This window comes from Leucoraja erinacea, chromosome 2 (genome assembly GCF_028641065.1).
Source record: "Leucoraja erinacea ecotype New England chromosome 2, Leri_hhj_1, whole genome shotgun sequence".
NCBI lineage: Eukaryota > Metazoa > Chordata > Chondrichthyes > Rajiformes > Rajidae > Leucoraja > Leucoraja erinaceus.
This window is the reverse complement of record NC_073378.1, coordinates 104356961-104378677: the sequence shown is the minus strand read 5'-3', so window position 1 is coordinate 104378677 and position 21717 is coordinate 104356961. Positions and strand designations below refer to the sequence as shown.

The window sequence follows — 21717 nt, the reverse complement described above, 5'->3', positions numbered from 1 at the left end:
GAGGTTATGCACTTTGGTGACAAAAAGGAAGGCAGATTATTATCTAAATGATGTCAAGTTGGAAAAAGAGGAAGCACAACGGGATCTGAGGGTCCTTGAAAGTAAGCATGCAGGTACAGAAGGCAGTGAAGAAAGGGAATGGCATGTTGGCCTTCATAACAAGAGTAGTTGAGTATAGGAGCAAAGAGGTCCTTCTGCAGTTGTACAGGGCCCTAGTGAGACCACACCTGGGGTATTGTGTCCAGTTTTTGTCTCCAAATTTAAGAAACACCATTCTTGCTATTGAGAGAGTGCAGAGTAGGTGTTAATTCCCGGGATGGTGCGACTGTCATATGTTGACAGAATGGAGCGGCTGGAGTTGTATACTCTGGAATGTCGAAGGATTATTAAGGATTTGGACACACTAACGGCAGGAAACGTGTTCCCGATGTTGTGGGAGTTCAGAACCAGGAGCCTCACGTTAAGAATAAGGGGTAAACCATTTAGAACGTAGATGAGGAAATACTTTTTCACACAAAGGTGGAGGCCGGTTCTCTGGATGCTTTCAAGAGAGAGTTAGATAGAGCTCTTAAAGAAAGCGCAGTCAAGAGATACGGGGAGAAGGCAGGAACGGGGTACTGATTATGGATGATCAGCCATGATGACATTGAATGGCGATGCTGGCTCATAGGGCCGAATAGCCTACTCCTGCACCTGTTGTCTATTTTCATCGATCTATTAGAGTCATACAGCACGGAAACAGGCCCAACTTGCCCATATCGACCAACATGCCCCATCTACACTAGTCCCACCTGCCTATGTTTGGTGCATATCCCTCAGTCTATCTGATTCACGTATCTGTCCTAATGTCTTCTAAATGTTGTTACAGTAACTGCTTCAATAACCCCGTATGGTAGCTTATTCCAGAAATCCAGGACCCTTCATTCTTAAAAAATATTAATTTGTGCAAAATATAATCAGCTATTGATATAATAGTTTCAACATTAAGGTTTATGCCTTTAATTTTGTTTTTAGCTTAGTGAAATGATATGGGGTTTTATTGATTAGTAGATGATAATTAAATATCTTGGGGTCTAACTAAAAAATTGTAGTTGCTTCAAGGCTATAATAAAACCGGGGACATTGGAGGTGGAACTTTACTTGATTGAGGGATGAACTGGATTAATATAACAATTCGTTGTTTCATTTTGGTGAATCATGGCTGCACAAATTATAATTTGATAACTGCATGCATATGCAGGTTGTTAGGGTGGTGTTTCTGTATGATCCTATTTGAAGCCATAGTTCAGCTGTAGCATGTCGTGTTGAATTAAATGATTAATTTATAATGGGCTAATGAGGCATATGGAGTATGATTAAAAGTTGAAATTTTAGGATTTGTTTGAAGAAAATTAAGTTGAAACACTAGCTTTTTAAATGTACATGCCAACAGGGAAGTAATACGTGTTAGTTTAAGATCACTGTGAAGTGGTAAATAATGGGGTCTTGTGTAATAAACAGTAACCTCAATCTAATTTGATTAGGAGCTATTATATTGCTGCTACTTTAAACTGTAAGAGTTTCTAACATACTGACTTCATTTTCTAAATGTGAATTGAAACCAAATGACTTGAATGTCGATGGAGGAGCTTGCATGCTGGTAGTGTGACTCATACTTTCAAAAGTTTCTAAATCCACACTCCAGACATTTAAAAGTAGTTTCCTTGATTTTTGCTTCCAACAATATGTCCAATTTCATGGCACATATTGCAAATAATTTTTAATATTATGGTTTGGAGATACTTTCAAACTAATTTTGAATAGAATACAACTTTTATTTATTAAATGGGGAGAAATCTTGCTCCGATAGAGCTCTTTTTAAATGTCTCCATTTAAGTTAAGGTAATTTTCTATAGGTTTTCTCTCAAAGTAGCTATTACAATGTCCATGAGAGGAGTTTTTTTTAATATGTACATTCCCTCTCCCAGAAAGTAATAGAAATTTCCCAACCTTCTGTTTATCAGTTTCCCATTATGAGGTGCACTATAAAGTTTATTCAAAGTGCTAAACAGCCAGTGGAGTACTTTGGAGTGTTATTACAGATAAATAAGGAAACGCAGCAACAGTTTTTTTTTATAGAGCAGAGCCCCAGACATATTAGTCAGATAATTGATGAGATAATCCAAAAGCCAATACTGCAGATGCTGTAAATCTGATATAAAACAGCTAAAAAAGTTAAAATACTCAGCAGGTCTTGTAACATTTATGGACTGAAAATGGGTTTATTGTTTGTGGTTATTAATTGACAGAAAAGCTTAATTCTGTTTGCCTCTCCACAGGTGTATCCTGGTTTGCCGAGTTCCACCTCCCCAATTCGCCATTAACATGATGGTTGATATCTCCATTAGATCTAAACTATGGGTACCAAAGTTCCCTCCTCCTAGGCCACAACTTTTGTTGGATCGGGTCTATAGTTGTTGTCCATACTGAATCTTGTAACCAAATAGAGCACTAGACAACAGGTCTTTGTTGTCAAATTGTGAAGTGAGACTCCACACACCTGGTAGTTTTCAAACTGGTGCGAATAAACATAACAGTCATTGTTGCCCTCCTACTATATCCTTCGAGCAACAATTGCTTTGGAATTTCCCTGCTCTTCAAACAATTTAGTCCCCACTGACATCCCACTATGTGCTCGTTTCTCTTGTGGTGTTTGAACCCACAGTTTTCTGGCTTGCGGGTGAGATTGTTGAATCAAGCTTAAAATTGAGAGTCTTGAGAGATTATAATGAAGAATAATTCGGACAAAGAACTTAATTTCTAGGTGACCCGAAGTTCTGGGATCACACTTGCAAATTGAACAAAATATTTCCTCGAATCTTCGTTTTCTCCTCCTAACGCAGGTAGACCACATTTTGAACGGTGGTTATAAGTAGAAGGAAATTGCTGTTTCACAGAGAAGGTCTGTTTGGGATCCTGGGTGGAGCGACAGAAGGAGGCATCAAGTGGTCACCAGTGAGGGGATGGAGGCATTGGTAATATCTGAGAATGAACCAGGATCTTCCAGAGAGAGACAGACTCTTTGGGCTCCTGCAGATGGAGGCCGTGGCTAGATGTAGATAATTTATTCTTAGGCCCCCTTCAGTCATGGCTGTCCAGGGGGCTATTCCCTATTTGGAAGATGCCTGTTCGTGACTTTGTTTAACGTGGGAAGACTGGTGTACAGACAGCCACCCCATGGTCTTTGACAGATCTGGGTCAGGATCCAGTGGCATGGAGTCCAAGACAACCGGAGACCCTTTTCTGCTGCAGCCGTCATCTGCCTTTCCAGCCGTTGTGACACTTCACTAAGGTCAGCCATCGTCCTCTGCCTGTTCCACCGTTGAGGTCTTGGTTGGATTGCTCTTTAAAAATGTTTTTAAAAATACTGGAAACAACAGATTTTTTGGTCATCAAGAGGAATTGGCCCACTGTGGTGAACATGAGTTGGTTCAGACCAGTACACAGGAAAATATTAAAATGGCTGAAGGAACTGGTAATTTCATGTGGATAGAATCAAGGCCAAGGGTATAGAAAATAGTTCCGATACACATAACTAAATTCTTTAGCCGAGCAGGATGGGATGCTTTGAAGGTCTTCATTTTAGACAATAGGTGCAGTAGGCCATTCGGCCCCTCGAGCCTGCACCGCCATTCAATGTGATCATGGCTGATCATCCACAATCCCTTTCCTGCCTTCTCCCCATATCCCTTGATTCCGCTATCTTTAAGAGCTCTTAGCTCTCTCTTGAAAGCATCCAGAGAACCACTGCCCTCTGAAGCAGAGAATTCCACAGACTCACAACTCTATGTGTTTTCCTCATCTCCGTTCTAAATGGCTTACCCCTTATTCTTAAACTGTGGCCCCTGGTTCTGGACTCCCCCAACATCAGGAACATGTTTCCTGTCTCTAGCGTGTCCAAACTCTTAATAATCTTATATGTTTCAATAAGATCTCTCATTCTTCTAAATTCCAGCGTATACAAGCTCAGCCGCTCCATTCTATCAACATATGACAGCCCTGCCATCCCGGGAATGAACCTGGATTCATTGAATGCAGAAGTCTGAAGAAGTGTCCCAACGTCATCTATCTATGTTCTTGAATGATGCTGCCTGACCTGTTGAGTTACTCCAGTACTTTATTTCTTTTTTTTGTAAACCAGCATCAGCAGTCCTTTATTTCTACAATGTGCATCCACCCCAGCTTCCTTTGTCTAGATGGAAATATAACTACTTTCTCCCAATAAAGACTGTTACTTTGAGAAGCTATATGGGTACTTCTCTCTGGGCAATATGAAACATTCTTTGGTCCAGATGCATCAAGAAATCTTCACTCACCAGTTTTTCTGGTATATTGATGCTACTCCCTTTTCTCATCATAGATTGGAACATTTCATTAACTTTGTTGCTAATTTCCTTAATGTGTTTCTGGGAGAAGCGTGTGATTAACAGGCACTATAAACCCAAGCTCGTTGCATTTAGTCATGAATGGTGATGGACAGTTAATGATGGGGGGGGGGGAAGAAGGTTCAACGGCATTCCCGTTTTCAATGATGACAGCATTCCAGAATTTTGTAATTAAAGCCTAGCTTGAAGAATTTTGTCACCACATTTATCCAGAAGTGGTACTTCACTCCCAACGAGATTGCTGCTGGTGAGGAATGAATTTACAAAAGGAGGTGGATTTTGCTTTATCTCCACACCAAATTCAAAATCACTTCAGCTGTCAGCTTCAGTCATCAATTTACAATACTTGGATGATGTTAGTGACTGGGCATATTTGGAAGCTAAGTTCCAAGTCATCTCTGACTTAATTAACAAAGTAAATTAGAATACAGACCTTTCTATAAATATTCACAAGAGAATGATTTTCCATAAAACTGCTCCCACTGCACAACTTTGCTCGGGATAATTAACATCAATGGCGGAAAATGCAAATCGTATTATATAAATGTGAGTTACCTTGCAGCGAGTTCAGACAACAGTAACAAAGAAGAAGACCGCCTCTAATGCAACAGCACAGAGGGTTGGCTGAGTGAGGAGATGGCATTGCATATTAAGTCATCAAACTAAATTCATGTCTGAAGAAGGGTTTTGGCCCGAAACGTTGCCTATTTCCTTCGCTCCATAGATGCTGCTGTACCTGCTGAGTTTCTCCAGCTTTTTTGTGTACCTTCGATTTTCCAACATCTGCAGTTCCTTCTTAAAAACTAAATTCATGGTCTGATGAGTCGCATGGACCCTGCACTTGTGTATGCTCTGGAGACATGCATAACCAATGATAGACACAAAAAGCTGGAGTAACTTGGCGGGTCAGACAACATCTCTGGAGAAAAGGAATAGGTGATGTTTTGGCTCGAGACCCTTCTTAAAATTGTCTACACGTGCATAACCAACGGTAGACTCCTCAAACCACTAGAGAAATATCTATGACGCTGTTAATTTATACAAATCAAGGGGAAGATAACTGAGCCAATGTCAGCATCTTTCAGGCCAGCATTCCCAGTATCAAGTTTCTGATCACAAACAATCTGCTGGAGGCGTATGGGGGAGGTGGAGGGATTGTTAATGTTTTTCAGATCGGCACCCTGCGTCAGGAGGAGAAAGATAGTATAAACAGGTGAGGTGTAGTTGTGAGACAGGCTAATGAGTGATTGGTGGATCAAGGAGGGTTGAAAGTTGACGGGCCAGGGGGGGGGGGGGGGGGGGGGGGGGGGGGGGGGGGGGGGGGGGGGGGGGGGGGGGGGGGGGAGGGCAGTGGTCAGGGGCAGTGGTCAAATAAACCCAAAATAAGATATAAGCAGAAAATGTTGCATACACGCTGTTGGTCAGCCACATATGTGGGGAAAGGAACTTAATTAATATGCCAGGTTAAGCCCCTTCATCAAAATTTGGGACAAACTATCTTTTCACTCCATTTAAAGATACACTCATTGCAAAACTATTGTAACTAATGTTCTCTGTATTAAATAATTGGTAAACATAAATTCCACATAACATTTTGGCGACTAGGAATATTCCTATACCAATAAGATCAATAGTTACAATGATCTAGGTATCCATTAGAACAAAAGGAAACATGCCATAGAAATTGTATAAGAGGTGTGCCTACAGCAACAAAATTCAGCAGCATTTGCCTCAAAGACAAAGAAAGCATTAAGTAAATCTTTAACTCCGAACAGACCTAATTGGGTGGGTCTCAGGGAATTTGGGACCTCAGATGGAAATTGAGACAAATAGGTTCAGAGTATTGAATGGAGAATTGTGGTCAGAGTTGGGTGGAGATGTGAGAATCAAGAGACAGAGATATTGAGCAATCAATAGAGTTAGGAGTGCGATAAATGGAAGTGATAGGTTTTGGTTAAGAGGGTGTGAGGAGGTAGGGAGGAAGTTCTCATCCCTGAAGTGGTCTTATGAATCTGCAGTTGTGAAACACTCTTGAGAATACTCAGCAACATGCCTGTTTCAGAGAAACATGATTAGGTTATCTTGATAAATCTCTAAGCCTATATCATTATTCTGCATGGTGGACAGTTGCTTTCCATGGATAAAAGCACATTTCTCAAATGTGTAAATTGCAGAAACACTTCAGAATAGTTACATATTATGTTGTAAATGCATCCTGTTTTTCATTTACCATGGAAATTCCACCGTTTAATAATACATGCAATTGCGCCAAAGAATATCTTAATCTTCTGAAAGGCAGCCCACATGAAAAGAATGCTCTTGATGGAGAAAGTACTATGTTTTAGTTTTTAAAAGTGAATTGGTAATACAAGAACTCTCCAGGGAAGAAAATTGCTAGAAATGCTCAGGATACTCTTGCAGGTGGACAGCGGGGTGGGTGAGAGAGGGAGCGCTAATCTTTTGGCACATTGACCTTTAACCAGATTAAAACTGAGGGAATAAAATGTTCTGGTTTTATTTAAGATTTCCAATATACTCTGTATTCCAATTTAGGGAATCTTAAATCTTAAACTTTTGGGGGAACTCCTACATCAGCACAGGCACATCCCAGTCATTCATGAAAATTACATTCAGTCAAACAGCATGCCCTTTCTGTCCTGGGCCTCTTCCATTATCAGAGTGAGGCCGAGTGCAAATTGGTGGAGCAACACCTCATATTTCACTTGGGCAGCTTACACCCCAGCGGTATGAACATTGACTTCTCTAACTTTAAGTAACCCTGGCTTTCCCTCTCCATCCCTACTACTTCCCAGTTCTCCGACCAGTCTTAATGTCTCCGACTACATTTTATCTGTTTGCTTTGTTGTTACCTTCTCCAAGCCAACAATGTTTTATTCTACATTTTCCTTGATCTCCATTCCCTTTATCCTACTTACATTTCTTCATCTGTGTATCTCCCTCTCCCCTGACGTCAGAGGAAGGGTCTCGACCCGAAACATCACCCATTCCTTCTCTCCAGAGATGCTGCCTGTCCCGCTGAGTTGCTCCAGCTTTTTGTGTCTTATCTCCCAAATTCTATACTCAGTACTCTGATTGAAGAAGACCAATGTGCCAAAAAGCCTTTTTGACCACCCTATCTATCTGCACCTTCAAGGAACTGTGTACCTATACTCCTAGATCCCTCTGTTCTATAACACTCCCAGAACCCTACCGTTCACTGTGTAGGTCCTGCCCATATTTGACTTCCCAAAATGCAACTCCTCACATTTCTTTGCATTAAATTCCATCAACCATTCCTCAGCCCACCTGACCAACCGATCAAGATCCTGCTGAAATGTTTCACAACCATCTTCAGTATCTGCAACACCACCCATTTTTGTGTCATATGTAAACTTGCTAATCTTGCCATCTATGATCCAAACCAAATCATTGATATAGATGACGAACAGTAACGGGCCCAGCATCGAACCCTGAGGCACACCACTAGTCACAGGCCTCCAGTGCAAGAAGCAACCTTCCACCATTATCCTCTGGTTCCTGAAGTCAATTTTCTATCCATTCAGCTATCTCTAATTGGATCCCATGCGATCTAGCCTTCCAGAGCAGTCTGCCATGTGGAACTCTGTGGAATGCTTTGTTGAAGTTTATAGATACAACTTCTACAGTTCTGCCCTCATCAACCTTTTTGGCCACATCATTAGAAAACTCAATCAGATTTGTGAGAAACGAACTCCCATGTACAAAGCCATGCTGACTATCCCTAATCAGTCCTTGTCAATCTAAATGCATGTATATCCTTTCCCTCGGAATACTCTCCAGTAACTTTCCAACTACAGATGTTAAGCTCACTGGCCTATAAATCCCAGCAGTTTCCCGGCAGCCTTTCTTGAATAGAGGCACAATATTTGCCACCCTCCAGTCTTACGGCACCTCCCATGTATTTAATGGCAACTTGTAAATTTCAACCAGGGCTCCTGCAATTTTCTCTCTAGTTTCCCACAATTTCCTAGGATATATCTGATCAGGCATGGGAGATTTGTCTATCTTCAGACACGATAGTACCTTAGGCACTTCTTCAATCATATTACTGACTGCTCCTGACACTTTCATTGACTGCCCCAATTCCTCCGTCCTCCTGTCTTTCTCGATAAAAACAGGAGAAATACTCATTGAGGACCTTACCAAGTTTACCGCTTTGATTCCTGAGGGGTCCCACTCTCTCTCGTTACCATTTTTCCTTTTATGTATTTATAAAATCTCTTGGGCTTGTCCTTAATGCTATCTGCCAGAGCTATCCCCTGGCCCCGTTTTTCCCTTCTGATTTCCTTTATGAGTGAGTGCAGCGTTGGTTCACAAGGTTAATTCCTGGGATGGCGGGACTGTCATGCTGAGAGAATGGAGCGGCTGGGCTTGTATACTCTGGAATTTAGAAGGATGAGAGGAGATGTTATTGAAACATAGAAGATTATTAAGGGTTTGGATAAGTTAGAGGCAGGAAACATGTTCCTGATGTTGGGGGAGTCCAGAACCAGGGGCCACAGTTTAAGAATAAAGGGTAAGCCATTTAGAACGGAGATGAGGAAACACTATTTCACACAGAGTTTGAGTCTGGAATTCTCTACCTTGGAGGGTAGTGCGGGTTGGTTCTCTGGATACTTTCAAGAGAGAGCTAGAAAGGGCTCTTAAATATAGCGGAGTAAGGGAATATGGGGAGAAGGCAGGAATGGAGTACTGATTGTGGATGATCAGCCATGATCACATTGAATGGCGGTGCTGGCTTGAAGGGCCGTATGGCCTACTCCTGCACCTATTGTCTATTGAGTTTGTTCTTTAGTTACCGAAACTCTTCCAGTGATACACTTGATCCCAGCTGCCTTTACCTGTCCCATACGTCCTTATTGTTCTTGACCAATGCCTCAATTTTCCTTGTCATCCAAGCTTACTTATGTTTGCCTGCCTTGCCCTCCACTCTAACTTGTATCTTTTTCGCACACATCCCAAGTAGTTTCAATATAAATTTGATTTGTTTTATATAAATTAGTCCTAAATAGATTTTACTTCAATAAAGTAAAAGGTCTACTAGCAGGAGATGTCTGAAATTATTGCAAAATAATGTATCTCCACCGGGTTGTCAAAAGTTTCCTGCGGCTTGAAGTGTTACAGAAGTGTTGTAATATTCTATTTGAGAGTTTGCTAACCACCCCCAACTTTAATGAAAGGCTCTTACTAGCACTTCAGTAACAGTTTGCATTTTACTTATAGGTTGATCACCTTTCAAGAATTTTTTTCATTTGAGTCAGTTTTGCGTACACCAGATGCCTTATACAGAGTTATTTTCCAGCTATTTGACAAGAAAGGCAAAGAAGCAATCAGTTTTGGTGCGTATTGATAGAATGGTTTTGGGAACATAATAGAGATGAAGGCAAGACTGAAAACTTTTGTAAATCACATGTTTAATTGCCATATGCACCAGAACAGAACAGTGATATTCTCTCTGCAGCTTTATAGGCACATCAACAAATTACACAATGATTAAATATCCAATAATCAATAATACAATAAAGTATCAGCAAAACTAGATAACTAGACCATAATAGTGTAAACGAATGTATGTAATCTAAAGAAAATCCTAAATACATCGTTGCTGAGATACGTTTGTAATAAGAGTTGTGCATTGTTGAGGGAAAGAAACTGTTCCTGAACTTTATAATTGTTCTTGTAATGTCATACAAGAATTTAGACAGAATGTCAATGATGAAGGGTGAAGGACAAAGTTTCAGTGTAATCTTTTTAACAATCGGTTACATTTGAAATAATTACCAATGTTAACAGATCCCTGTTGATTTCCATTCAAATTTTATTGAATTTAATAAATAGTGATATTCTCTCTTTACTTTAAAGGATTTTTTCCCTACATTTAGTGAACAATCATTTTCCTACATTTAGTGACTATTATCATTTACAATTTATTACAAATTAATGAATGACTTGAACCTGGGTTAGGAAGAGAAAGCAACCAATTAAAGAAAGGGAGGTTTTTGCGGAATGGTCAATTGGAGCATTCGTGTTTGGGGAAAGGATATGTTGAGGGTAATAGCAGTACTGAGGCTTTCGCTCACGAGGTATGCTCCTTTGGATACTGTTATAGGAGTGGACCAGCCAGGGAAGAGCAGCAGCAGCAGTGGTCCAGTCTGCGGAGTCAGGCCTGGCTCTGTGGCTTAGCCGGGTAGGGAAAAGTCAGACAGCCATTGTGATAGGAGACTTGTTAGTTTGGGGGGACATAAAATGAGACCCCAAGACTGTTTTGCGTCCCATGTGTCAGAGTCCAGGATATCTCTTTGAGTGGTTGCTGAACATTCTCAAGGGGGAAAGCAAGCAACTTTAAGTTTTTGTGCACATTGGCACAAATGGCATAGGTAGGAAAAGAGATGAGATCCTTCGAAGTAAATACAGGGAGTTAGGCAGAATATTAAAAAATTGGACCCCGAGTGTAATAATCTCCAGATTATTCTCGGTGCCTAGTGCTAGTGAGGGTAGGAATAGGAAGATAGGACAAATGAAGGGTGTATGGATTCCAATTTTTAGATCACTGGCATCTCTTCTGGGGTAGTGGTGACCTGTATAGGAGACAATAGACAATAGGTGCAGGAGTAGGCCATTAGGCCCTTCGAGCCAGCACCGTCATTCAATGTGATCATGGCTGATCATCCCCAATCAGTACCCTACTCCTGCCTTCTCCCCATATCCCCTGACTCTGCTATTTTAAGAGGCCTATCTAGCTCTCTCTTGAAAGCATCCAGAGAACCTGCCACCACCTCCCTCTGAGGCAGAGAATTCCACAGACAACGTTCTGTGAGAAAAAGTGTTTCCTCGTCTCCGTTCTAAATGGCTTACTCCTTATTCTTAAACTGTGGCCCCTGGTTCTGGTCTCCCCCAACATCGGGAACATGTTTCCTGCCTCTAGCATGTCCAAGCCCTTAACAATCTTATATGTTTCAATGAGATGCCCTCTCATCCTTCTAAACTCCAGAGTGTACAAGCCCAGCTGCTCCATTCTCTCAGCATATGACAGTCCCGCCATCCCGGGAATTAACCTTGTAAACCTACGCTACACTCCCTCAATAGCAAGAATATCCTTCCTCAAATTAGGGGACCAGGACTGCACACAATACTCCAGGTGTGGTCTCACTTGGGCTCTGACAACTGCAGAAGGACCTCTTTGCTCCTATATTCGTTTCCTCTTGTTATAAAGGCCAACATGCCATTCGCTTTCTTCACTGCCTGCTGTACCTGCATGCTTACTTTCATCGAGGGACGAATTGCATCTAAACTGGAGGGGACCGAAATCCTTACAGGGAGGTTTGTGAGTGCTACTCGGGAGGGTTTAAACTAGAGACGCAGGGAGGCGGGAACCAGAGTAGTAATTCTGAAATTAGAACAATGGGAACATAGAGGTTCGCACCAGTAAGTTCTAGGAAGGACATGCATGGAGAGGTGAAGGAACACTGTGACACTGATGCGCTGAAGAGTGTTTATTTCAATGCACGTAGTGTAGAGAAGGGACATGAATGTAGAGCTTGGATCAGTGTTTGCGACTGATGGTGTGGCCATTGCGGAAAAATGGTTGCATGAGGGATACGACTGGCAGCTGAATGTTGCAGGGTTTAGATGTTTCAGACATGATCGAGAGGTTGGCAGAATAGGTGGAGGAGTTATGCTACTCATCAGGGAAACTGTCATTGTGGCACTGGAGGGTTTGTCCACTGAGGTGATATGGGTAGAGCTAAGAAAGAAGGAAGCTGCAAACACTCCAATGGGATTTCACTCCAATAACAAGGATAGAAGAACAGATATGTAGACATTACTCAAAGATGCTAAAACAACAAGGTTGTCTTTGTAGATGACTAACTTTACCAATTATCACTAAGACTCAAAGTCTTAGACGGAGCAGAATTTGGGAGGTGTATCTCAGAATGATTCTTGAAACAGAATGTGGATAGCCTAACCTGAGAAGGGAAATATAGGACCTTGTGTTGGGAAATAAGTCTGGCCAGGTGAGTGGAATTTCAGTGGAAGGCATTTTGACGATAGTGATCAAAACTCCATAATTGTTTTAATTATTTTGAATAGGGGGAAGCCTGGTCCTTGCGGGAAGCTACTAAATCAGAGTACGGCAAACAATTAGGCAGGAGCTGAGGAGGGTACACTGGGAGCAACTGTTATTGGATAAAATTCACATCTGATATGTGTCTCTAGCCTCAGGTGAGGTCCTGGAGAACTGTGGAGTAGTTAAATGTGTTCCTTTACTTAAGTAGGGTAGTAATATAGAAACATAGAAAATAGGTGCAGGAGTAGGCCATTCGGCCCTTCGAGCCTGCACCGCCATTCAATATGATCATGGCTGATCATCCAACTCAGTATCCTGTACCTGCCTTCTCTCCATACCCCCTGATCCCTTTAGCCACAAGAGCCACATCTAACTCCCTCTTAAATATAGCCAACGAAGTGGCCTCAACTACCTTCTGTGGCAGAGAATTCCAGAGATTCACCACTCTCTGTGTGAAAAATGTTTTCCCTCATCTCGGTCCTAAAAGATTTCCCCCTTATCCTTACACTGTGACCCCTTGTTCTGGACTTCCCCAACCTCAGGAACAATCTTCCTGCATCTAGCCTGTCCAACCCCTTAAGAATTTTGTAAGTTTCTATAAGATCCCCCCTCAATCTTCTAAATTCTAGTGAGTACAAACCGAGTCTATCCAGTCTTTCTTCATATGAAAGTCCTGACATCCCAGGAATCAGTCTGGTGAACCTTCTCTGTACTCCCTCTATGGCAAGAATGTCTTTCCTAAGATTAGGAGACCAAAACTGTACGCAATACTCCAGGTGTGGTCTCACCAGTACCCTGTACAACTGCAGTAGAACCTCCCTGCTCCTATACTCAAATCTACTTAGTAGAAAGAATCCAGGGAATTAAAGGCCGGTGAGCCTCACATCAGTAATAGGGAAGCTATCGGAAAGGATTCTTCGGGGTAGAATTTACTCCCATTTGAAAGAGAATGGGTTAATTAGGGGCAATCAGCATGGCTTTGTATATGGTACATGTCTTACTAATGATTGAATCTTTTGAAGAGATGACAAAGGTGATCAATGAGAGTCAATTTTAGTAAAGCATTTGATAAAGTCTCCCATGGTAGGTTGATCCAGAAGATTACCATACATGGAATTAACAGTGACTTGGTCATTTGGATTCTGATAGGCGGCAGTGGATTGTGATGGATGGACAATATTCAAGCTGAAGGTCTATAACCAGTGGAATTCCGCAGAAATGTTTGCTGTGACCTCTGCTGTTTGTGATATATATGTGACTTGGACATAAATGTAGACAGGCTGGTTAGTATGTTTGCAGGTGACAGCAAGATTGCTGAGGTCGTGGACTGTGAGGAAGGTTGTCAAAGTATACAGCAGAATATAAATCAGCTACAGAAATGGGTGGGGAAACGGCAGATGGATCCAAGCAAGTGTGAGTTGCACTTCGGGAGGTTAAAGGGGCTAAAGGGACTTTTACTTTTGCTCTACTGTTCTATGTTCTATAGTACCTCCTTCCATTATCTCTAATACATTCGCTTGTACTGTAGGGATAGTTCGTAGTATCATTCCCATAATGATATAAACAGCAGGTAAAATCTTTTGGTACTGCATAGTTCATAGTTACCCTTCCTTAGTAAGTAATCATACAGTGCTGAAACAAGCCCTTTGGCCCACTGAGTCTGAACCAAACATTAAACATATATTTATACTCTTCCTATCCCCATCACCTCCATCTCATTGGATACTACCCCCACCCCAATTCTACTGCTCAGCTACGCATATGGTCATTATTAACCTTTGCTAACAGAAATAGGTAATTCTTATCAATTCTATTTAGGTCTTTCAAAATTCTACACAATTCAATTAGATCTCACCTCAGCCTCCAGTATTCCAAAGAAAGCATCTCAAGCCCAGCCAATCATGTTGTAAAAAATACTCCAGTCTTGGCAATTTCTCTCTGAATCTCTTTACAATGTACAGTGCAATTGTATCTTGTAATGTGGTGTCAACCGGAATGAAGAAATGTCCGCAGTGCAGGAAGAAACACAGTGACAGGCATGTTTTAATTAAATGCAGGCAATATTAGTGAACAGAATATAAGATTTAATGTCTGAAATGTAATACACAATCATGGCATAAACCTTGCAACACTAATTAAGGGTTACACGGTAGCTGCAAATTATTGTTACATCACATTGATTTGCAGTTCTTTAATGTGAAAACCTACATCTGCACAGTTAGATATTTATAACTACTTCCATGCTTAGAATATAAAACTGCATTTAATGTTTTAATGAAAAGTTGGCATAAACCGTATTCATATGGATTGTTTCTAGATATTTCTGTTTATCAATAAACGAGAATGTTTTTCTCGCTCTGCATCTATATCTGGGATATTAAACAATTTACAAAATGTTCTTTAATTTTTAATTGTGATACATTTCTGGCTTCATATGCTAATACTTAAGAGTGTCCAATCGGTTTATTTGGCTAGCGTTTACTTTGCTTGTTAGCTTTACTTGTAAATTTATGTTTCAATTATTTCATATTCAGTCCATGTCTTTTTTTGAACCGTAACTTTATTTGTATCTTTACAAATATACATCTGTTTAACTTCATTTTGTTAGTTCTGTCCTAGAGCAGTTTTATTGCGAAAAGTATTCAAAAGGTTAATGTGAAACAAATTAAAGAGTTTGTAAAAGTCAGTTCTGAAAGAAGATTTCACTAGCTCTTGCTGCACCTGTGTGACAAAAATGTTGTAAGATGTTAGTACATGCTGTTAAGTATTGATGACTACTTAAAAGTTGATAATGAAAATCCATGGGGTTTAAAAGATTAAGTGTTCTAGGTTTTCTATTTAAAGACTATTAATGTTACGGCTTTCCCTGTATTCGTTGTGCGAAATCTGGCTGTGTATCTTCTGCACTAAGATACACATTCTGCATTTAAACAGAAAAAAATGCATTACTTGCTGTGAAACGAACTGACGACTTGCAAGCAATTTTAAGATGAATGTGTTTTAATTAATGTAACGTCTTCTCCTTCTGAATACAGTAAACAACATGGCTCTAGAAATTGACTGGCTTGCAGTTAAGATTGAAAGGTTATGCAGTAGGGAAGAAATATACAAGGAGCTGCAGTAAATTATCTGGCACCTTAAGCCTGATCAGCCATTAATAAGATCATGGTCAATTTGAATGTAGCCTTAACTTTATATTCTCATCATATACAGCAACTTTTCACTCCTTGCTACCTATCTACATCTGGTTTAAATGATTCTGCGAAGGATTCGGGTTTCAAATAACAAATTGGCTGGTGGATTTGGGGAGAGGTTTAGGGAGATTCAGGTTTAGGTTTGAAAGTTACATCAGAGTGGGGAAGACAGCAAGGGGATATTTAATTAAAGTGGGGTAGTTATAATGGAAGTTGATTGCAATGATGGGGTCGAGCAGATGGGAATTGAGCCTGTGTCTAGACAATGATTAGCAGCAGTCCTTTCATTTGGCCCTTTGTGTAAACATAATCTTCTTTAACATAGTGGAACCCAGTTTTTGTACTGGGAGGCATACATGCAGGTCATCTTATTTCCATATATTGTGGGCATAGCTCCACTTTCATGCCTGAGCCCAGTTGCCAGCAAACCAATGGTTGCATGTCACCAGTTCCGGGTGAGTAATAAGTAGGTGTTTCCTCTCCATGGCATTTGAAGCTTACCCACTAATTTAGTGGCTGAAAACGGTATAATGCTATCAGATTTGTGGGCAGGTAATCTATTGGAATATCAAAATAAAAAGAGTAGCCACATGTAATGAAGGTTTTATGCTTCATATATATGTACATCTATATCGTCAAAATGTAAATAGATCAGGGGAACTTGCTACATAAATTCTCCAGCTACATTTCTAGGGTGCAGAATCAAAACTATATGATCACTAAAAAAGTTGACACATATTCATAGCACCTTCAATTCAAAATAATGAAAAGCAGTCATGTTTTTCTATGGTTGATGAATTAATGTATTCTGTCATTGATATATCTAAAATAGATATTTTTCTAAGTATAGTTTTGCTGGAGTACATTGTTTCCAGCAGCTTCCAAATTCTTTTGATGTTTTGATGAAAATTGTCAGGTATCATTTTTCTGGAGTAAGGCTGCATATTGTTCCACCATGAATTTGATAGGTAAATTGCAAATGTATTTAATGCAAGTCATGGCGTATGAATATCACAGATATGTTTAGTTTGACAGGTGATTGACCTTTCATCATTTGGAGAATAATGGTGAAGTTATTTGTCTCTTCAATTACAGGTAGCATGATTTCTCTCTCCACGAAATTTACATGAATCCATTTATTTTATTATAATGTATAGATGACATCAAGGAAATATTTAGCCAATCTGCAATCCATCAGCGTATACCATTTGACTGGAATTCTGAATTTGTGGATCTCCACTTTGGAAAGGATAGGAAAATGCAGCTAAATTATCCAGAGTTTACACACTTTCTATTGGTAAGTTTCTTCAGTTAATGCTTATACTCAAAATAATTGGAATTTACAATACTTATGGATTGTATTCTGCAGTAGAGTTGATTTCTAACATGACCAAGATTGCTAAACTTTAAAAAAAACTTTTTGATCACTGTTATATTTGTCATGTTTTAAACACATTCTTTTCAATGTAGCAGGTGTTTTGAAGGCCTTTAAAATCAAATGAAGTTAATAGAGAAAATAAACGTTTTGTTTTTTCAGCCTCTTGTGTGGCCTTGGGGCATCTCAACACACTTTACAACTAATGTATAACATTTGAAATTTAGTTAGTATTGCATGGTAGGGAAATGTAGCTGCCGTTTGTAATGCAGTTTGGGGGATAAGTAGTAACTAGGAAATAGGAAGGTACCATTGTTTCTCTTTGAATGGTGTCATGGAATATTTTATGTATCCAAGGAGAAATATGAGGTCCTTTGGCTAATGCCTTAGTTGACAGGCAGCAGCTTCAAAAATGCAGTACCTGATAATAGCCAGATTTATGTAGGTAGGAACTGCAGATGCTGGTTTATACTGAAGACATAAACTAGGTGAGATTAACATTGGTGAGATTTGTGATTTGTGATGTGGTATGGTTTCACTTTATTACTATGATCTGTGTTGTTACATGTGTTAATGTGACTAAAGCAGTGTACCATCATGTACCGAACCCAAATACCACCAACCCTGGTTGCGTGGCAAATAAAGATTCTATTCTATAAGATAGACACAAAATGCTGGAGTTACTCTGCAGGTCAGGCAGCATCTCTGTATCTCTGGTGGTGGTGGTGGGGGGGGGGGGGGGGGGGGGGGGGGGTGGGGGGGGTAAGCAACCCGCTGGATTGTAAGATGCCCAAGCAAAATATGCGATGCTGTTCCTCCAATTTGCGTGTGCTCTCGTTCTAACAATGGAGGTGGCCCAGGTCAGAATGGGAAGGGCTGTTCAAATGTTTAGCAACCAGGAGATCGCATAGGCCAAGGCAAACTGAGCGTAGGTGTTCAAGTGCAATGGCCAGGTTTGTTTGGTTAGTTTATGTGCTAACAATTTGTATAATGTTTGAACCCATGACCATGTGGCTGAGGCACAGGTGGCACCACTGAGCCGAGTCAGCATTGTTTCCCTCAATAACCTATATAAATTTTATCATCTGGAATAATATATACAATGGCTATGCCCAGTAAAACACATATAATGCCTAGGAAGTGCCAGCTTATTTATAGGATGAATCTTGCTGGCTAAGACCTGCTGGTAATGTTTTGGATAATGTGGGTCCAGCTTACTGGCTTGAAACCTCCTGGACTCCAGTTGTGTGGCCTGGGCAGTGGTTAGTGGTTGGGCTTCCTATGTTGCAGTGTGGAAGTCCCATGACTGAAATTCCTTTGAAAGCTTTTGTCAGCTGGTAAAACCCCACACCTGGTTCTGCCAACAGTCGAAGCTTTACTGAGTTTCTATATTTCTTTGGTGTTCAGAAAGATTGAAAAGTTACTAAAAGTGGTCGTTATTTAATAAATATTAACTTGCCATTGAAAGTAGATCGAATTAAATATTTACAGACAATTAAAATAATTAATCTAATACCTGTACATAGTTTAAACTATTAAACTGAACAAAAAAATAACTCAACCTGCCTTCTCTGTCTCATAACCACAGCCCTAAATCCCAATTGAAAACAGTGGAGTCTGTTATAGTTCTAAACTGACGCAAAAACCAAACCATGATTTCCTGCTTTAAATGCTTTCTCTCTGTCCATTAATTTACCATATTAGCTGATGGAATATATTTAGAACATTCTAGATTTGATGACATATACGTGATTTATCACATTCAAGGATATATGTGTGAAGTCCCAGAAATTGCCAATTAAATGGCTAAATGTCAGACATTCCATTCAAAACAACCCTAATTTACTTGGGAGCTCTAGTCCTATATGTTTATAATGTGTACTTTTTTTTTTAATTACTGGATCAGCCATCAGCTTCCTTTTTAATCAAATTTGGAGTGTAACGTTTTATTAGTTATGATATCTAAAATAAATAGACATTTGAATTGTGTTCAAAATTATTTATTGTCCATTTCATACTTACCAGTAGCGGCATCTACAGGAACCATTCTCCAGGAGGTCTGTGCTCACTGATTCTTCCACAAAGTTGAACTTGCTGCTATCACATGTCATGATTCTTAACTATGTCAGATATTCTGAGATTTGAAAAATTCAAATGATTTATAAAGAAGACTGGGAATTTTATTTTAATACTTCAATGTGTTTTTAATCATTAACCACATATGGTATTAATGTTTCATTGATTAAAAAGCACATTAAATGGGAATGAGTTGCCATACAGATTTAAGAAAATGTCTCATCAAACATAATCCCTACAGATTATAATTTAAATTTCTATTGATATATGGTAATATTAACCATATAATTGCTTCTACTCTGCTGTATAACCTGAACGCCAGAACAGTTGTTCTGCTACCTTGCATCACATTTTACAAAGTATTCCTTAAAATTTCAAGAATGTTATAAGGATCAGAAGTAACTTTATTTTTTACTGTTAAAGTATATAGCATTTTATATTTACCAACATGGCAATGTATGGTCAGCATGATGATGATTATCTTTTAAAATTAATTATCAATTTTGGTTTGAATCAAATTATATTAATAAGACCGCAAGCACAACTTTTACACAATTTCAATTCAAGTGAGCGTAATTTGACATAGACTTCAGATTGAGAGTACACCGGCTATCTAAATTGTTATTGGAATTTAAGAGACATTTGGATAGGCATATGTGTATGCAGGGAATGGAGGGATATGGACCATGTGCAGGTAGGTAAGAGCTGGTATTGGCATTGTGTTTGGTACAGATTGTGGGCCAGATGGCCCCTTCTTGTGGTGTACTGTTCTCTATTATAATTTATTGATGTGTGTCAAATTTACTTACATAATGAACAGTGAATTTGCATTTTGTTACCAACAAAAAAGACTCAAAGAAGCATGGTCAAATACCATCTTGCCACTGTATCTTGACAAATCCAGCTCTCATGATAGGGTTTGAAATTTTGTCTATAAGATATGTATGGCAATATTGAGTTGTTGGACGCCTCACTGTAGAACAACAATCTGAATTTAGATGTTAGCCCATGTATGCTTATGCTGAAGATCTTGCAAGGCCAACCAAGCAAATTTGGTATGACTGACCCTGCTGGGGGGAGTGGGGGGGGGGGGGGGTTGGAAATCTGATTGAATGGTACCAAAACAACAATCTTGCTCTCAATGTTAGCAAGACCAAGGAGCTGATTGTTGGCTTCAGGAGAGGAAAACCACGGATCCACAAACGTTTTCACTGATGGGATGGTGGTGGAAAGCGTGAACATCTTTACATTTCCGAGCATGAATATCTCTAAAGATCTGTCCTGGGACCAGCACACCGATTCAATCACAAAGAAAGCTCATTAACGCCTCTATTTGCTTAAAAGATTGAGGAGATTCATAATGTCGACAAATAACATATCGCACCTCTAAAGCATACCCTATAGAGCATGCTGACTGTATCACAGCCTGTTCAGCAACTCAAATGACCAGGAAAGAAGAAGACTCCAGAGAGTGGTAGACACTGCCTGGTCCATCACAGGTACTGACTTCCCCATTATCGAAGGGATCTAGATGAGGTGTTGCTTAAAAAAGGCAGCCGCTATAATCAAAGAGTCACACCAAACTGGTCACACTCTCATTGTATTACTACTATCAGGAATATGGTAGAGGAGCCTGAAAACCATGACAACCATGTTCAAGAACAGCTTCCCAGCATTCATCAGGCTCTCCAACACAACACTTACCTTAGTAACAAATATCTTCTCTGGATTATGTCTGTGGAATTCTCTGCCTCCGAGGGCGGTGGAGGCAGGTTCTCTGGATGCTTTCAAGAGAGAGCTAGATAGGGCTCTTAAAAATAGTGGAGTCATGGGATATGGGGAGAAGGCAGGAACGCGGTACTGATTGGGGATGATCAGGCATGATCACATTGAATGGCGGTGCTGGCTGGAAGGGCCAAATGGCCTACTCCTTCACCTATTGTCTATTGTCTTTGGTTGCACTCTGGACATGTATTTGCACTCTTATAGTTACCTAATATTAGTTATTAGTCTATTATATTTTTGATTATTGTGTATTATCTGCACATTATTGTGTTTATGGACCTGTTATGTTGCCGTAAATAAGAAATTTATAATTTTGTTGTGCGATACATATGGGAATTCAATACCCTTGACTCATACTAAACAATTTAAAATTATAGATTGAAACCTTTGGAAAGGGGTAATTTTGTGAGTTTTTTTCAACGTTAATTAAATGTTCCGGTAAAGCTCATGATCAAAATAATCAACAGAATGAAAACCTGAAAGAAATAAGAATGTGTGAAGCCAATGATTCCAATTTCATTTTTTTCCTATATTTTAAATGATCCTAAAAGTTGTGATATAGGGTGGGATTGTTCTGGCTAAGATAAGTTTATATATTAACTAGAATATTATCATGTGCAGACCCGTTAGGTCTGATCCCCCAACGCAGCCGTCCCCTACTTGTAGCCCCTATGGGAGGCGTGTGGGGCAGAGAGGGAGGGAGGTAGAGTTTGAGGAGGTGGGGGGGGGGCAGTTGTCACAGGGGAGGGCTGATTC

General features: G+C 40.0%; 1 protein-coding gene across 3 annotated transcripts in view; it reads left to right on the top strand.

Moving 5' to 3' along the window:
• LOC129713381 (electrogenic aspartate/glutamate antiporter SLC25A13, mitochondrial) overlaps positions 1-21717 on the top strand; it is a 133164-nt gene that overhangs the window by 16947 nt on the left and 94500 nt on the right. For all 3 annotated transcript variants that reach the window (XM_055662417.1, XM_055662401.1, XM_055662410.1), the window contains 2 exons: positions 9687-9802; positions 16883-17022. In XM_055662417.1, coding sequence (XP_055518392.1) covers positions 9687-9802; positions 16883-17022 — 256 coding nt within the window. The remainder of the gene's footprint in view (positions 1-9686; positions 9803-16882; positions 17023-21717) is intronic.